The 2755-nt window shown below is 41.7% G+C and overlaps 1 protein-coding gene across 1 annotated transcript; it reads right to left on the bottom strand.

The window, feature by feature from the left end:
- Positions 1 to 1376: 1376 nt before the first annotated feature.
- Positions 1377 to 2315, bottom strand: LOC144763007 (olfactory receptor 2D3-like; the record flags this gene model as incomplete). Its single annotated transcript, XM_078648319.1, has 1 exon — positions 1377 to 2315. A coding segment is annotated over one exon (939 nt), but the record flags the coding sequence as incomplete, so codon positions are not given.
- Between the last annotated feature and the right edge of the window lie 440 nt (positions 2316 to 2755).

Here is a 2755-nt window from a genome sequence, read left to right on the forward strand (position 1 = left end):
AGTTTTTGTCAAAAGACACTCTCAGATAATTCCAGTTGGAGCTTCACCGGGAGCTTATTCCCACTTAGAAAGATTTTCAGAGCTTATTCTCCTGTCATCGAGGGACACTCATCGTCATGCTGGGTTTTGAGTTAATATCATCAGATCACTTCAGCGCTACCTGCAATTCACATGGCCAACTCCCTACAAATCCGCTGGACGCATTCCAGGATGGGGATTTCCTGGTGTAGGCTATGCAGATGAGCTCTGTTAACCTATTGTTATCAGGGAGTCAACTCCTTAATCCTAGTGAAGCCAGGCAAAATCCTTAGGTCTGTATTTCCAGCAGGTGCAGTCCTTCAAGGTGCATCCTTTGGGTAGAGATCAGGGTTCCAGCAGGGCAGTTCTTCTTTTCCTTGTTGTTTCAGGCAGGGAGCTATGTTGCTAGGCATCTACCATATATGTATCCACTTCCCTTGGGTGACAAGCAGGAGGGCACCCCTGTCCAATGGGCTACAGGGAGCCACTCAGAAGTATGCCACTTCCTGCATAGTCTGGCAACATCTTGTCCCAGAAGGCCTTGTAGTCCAAACTCTAAAATAGATAATTTCTCTCCTGCAGGATTAGATCTTGCTAACCCATCCCACTTGTGTGGCTAAGTTTCCTGAACACTCCCCTTCCAACCCCCTTACTAATCTAATTACTGGGGCTCCTTAGTGGGGGTTGCACAGGATGTAGGAGTGGGCCTGTGATAGTCTAATTTGTCAATCTCCCTTTGACAACCAGTTTGGCTACAATACCCCCTTCCTGCCTCTTGCTGTAGCAGCTGCAGTACCCAGCCCACAGAGAATCCTTCATCTTGAAGCAGGCTACATCACATCTCATTCTGTTTGTTGCTCTGTAAGTTAGTTGGTATTAGTTCCTCTTTTTGAGTGTATCTGTAGGTTGACCTCAGCTCAGAGCCATTGCAGGGGTGAATGGACAGACTGTCCCTATCTGCTTTCTGTTCATGTCAAACAATGAGTCAACCTTCTTAATATTGTGGTAAAAAAGCAAAATGTTTGATTATCATTAACACTGCTTTTACAGTGCTTAGCATTCAGTATGTACCTAGAGTCCCCTGCCTTGCTATTGTGTTCAATTACATTATATATTAATCGATGATGGACACACAATGGTGATCCGAGAGAAATGTAATTTGGTTTTATGTTCCACCTTCATTTTCCTGACTGTGTATAATCTATGGTAATTAGTGATTTATCTGTGACCAACTCATAATGTAAACCTTGGCTTGGATTCCGCATTCAACTAAGTGATTTAGTCCAAGGGTTTCTTTTATTTCTCATTCCTACTACTTATTTTTGAATACTCATATTTTGAACTGCTGCTGAACAAAACTAAGATGTTAATTCAAAATGTGCCCTTAAGAAAACATTCTTCAGAGCCATCTTCACATCCTTATTTCGTAGACTGTAGATAATGGGGTTGAGCATTGGTGGGGTCACAGTATAAAATACAGAGATCATTTTATCCCAATCGTCAGAGTTTTTAGACACTGGCTTCATGTACATATAGATGGCGGTGCTGTAGAATATGGTGACAACGATCAGATGAGGGGTACACGTGGAGAAGACTTTTAATCTGGCTTCAGAGGAGCGGATTCTCACAACTGTGATAATGATTCGGATGTAGGAGATTGCAGTGAAGAGGCTTGGTATCAAAAGTATAAAGATTCCTGAACAGAAGATTATCATTTCTGTGACATACGTGTCACCACATGCGATCTTCAGAACAGCATGGGAGTCACAAAAAAAATGATTAATTTCAGACCCGCATACTGGCAACCGTAGTGTAACAAAGGTGCCTGAGAATGCTATCACACTGCCACATAACCAGCAGCAGGATCCTAATGTAATACAAATAGATATACGCATGGTGACTGTATAGTGTAAGGGAAAGTTTATGGCTACATAACGATCATATGCCATGATTGCAAGGAGCGCACATTCTGTACCACCAAAGAACAATGCAGTGTACATCTGAGCTGCACAGCCTGGGAAGCTGATCTTACTCCTAACAAGAAGTTGGGACAACGTGTTAGGAACAATCACAGATGTTAAGCAAATGTCCACCAGTGAAAGGTTTGCCAGGAAGAAGTACATAGGAGTATGAAGACGAAGGTCACTGATACAGGCTGTGATAAGGCACATATTTCCAATGAGAGTCAACAGGTATACCATCAAGAATAATACAAAGAGAAAAGTCTTCACAGTCGGATCCTGAGATAGGCCTATGAGTAAGAACTCTATAATTGAGCTTCCATTTTCCATTTTCAGTCACTCCTCTTTCATATCAGCTATAAAAAAAGAAGACAGAGCCTTAATACATACATGGTGAATAAAGTTAGTATCTGATCAGATAGAATGCATACAGTGGATACATATTTTGTTAATACCAATATCACATACCCTCCACCTTGCACTCATCAATGCACACTCTGCAGTACTAAATTCTACATGGCTACATACATAACTAACCTCATCAGTTATCCCAACATCAATTCACTTTTCATCACTAAAGCATGGATCATCCCAATGTCCTTATACATCCTATTCATCCTTGTCCTCAGAGGCTACAACATGCATCAAGTGGACCATGGCCATAAGAAAGGAGGTGGCACTCAAAAACCTCAAACTTTGGCTCAAACACACATTTTCCTTATATTTCTGATATAAAAAGCTCCTAACTCTGCAGGGATCGACAAATTTCCAACCAC

The sequence above is a fragment of the Lissotriton helveticus genome, chromosome 6 (genome assembly GCF_964261635.1).
Source record: "Lissotriton helveticus chromosome 6, aLisHel1.1, whole genome shotgun sequence".
Taxonomy (NCBI): domain Eukaryota; kingdom Metazoa; phylum Chordata; class Amphibia; order Caudata; family Salamandridae; genus Lissotriton; species Lissotriton helveticus.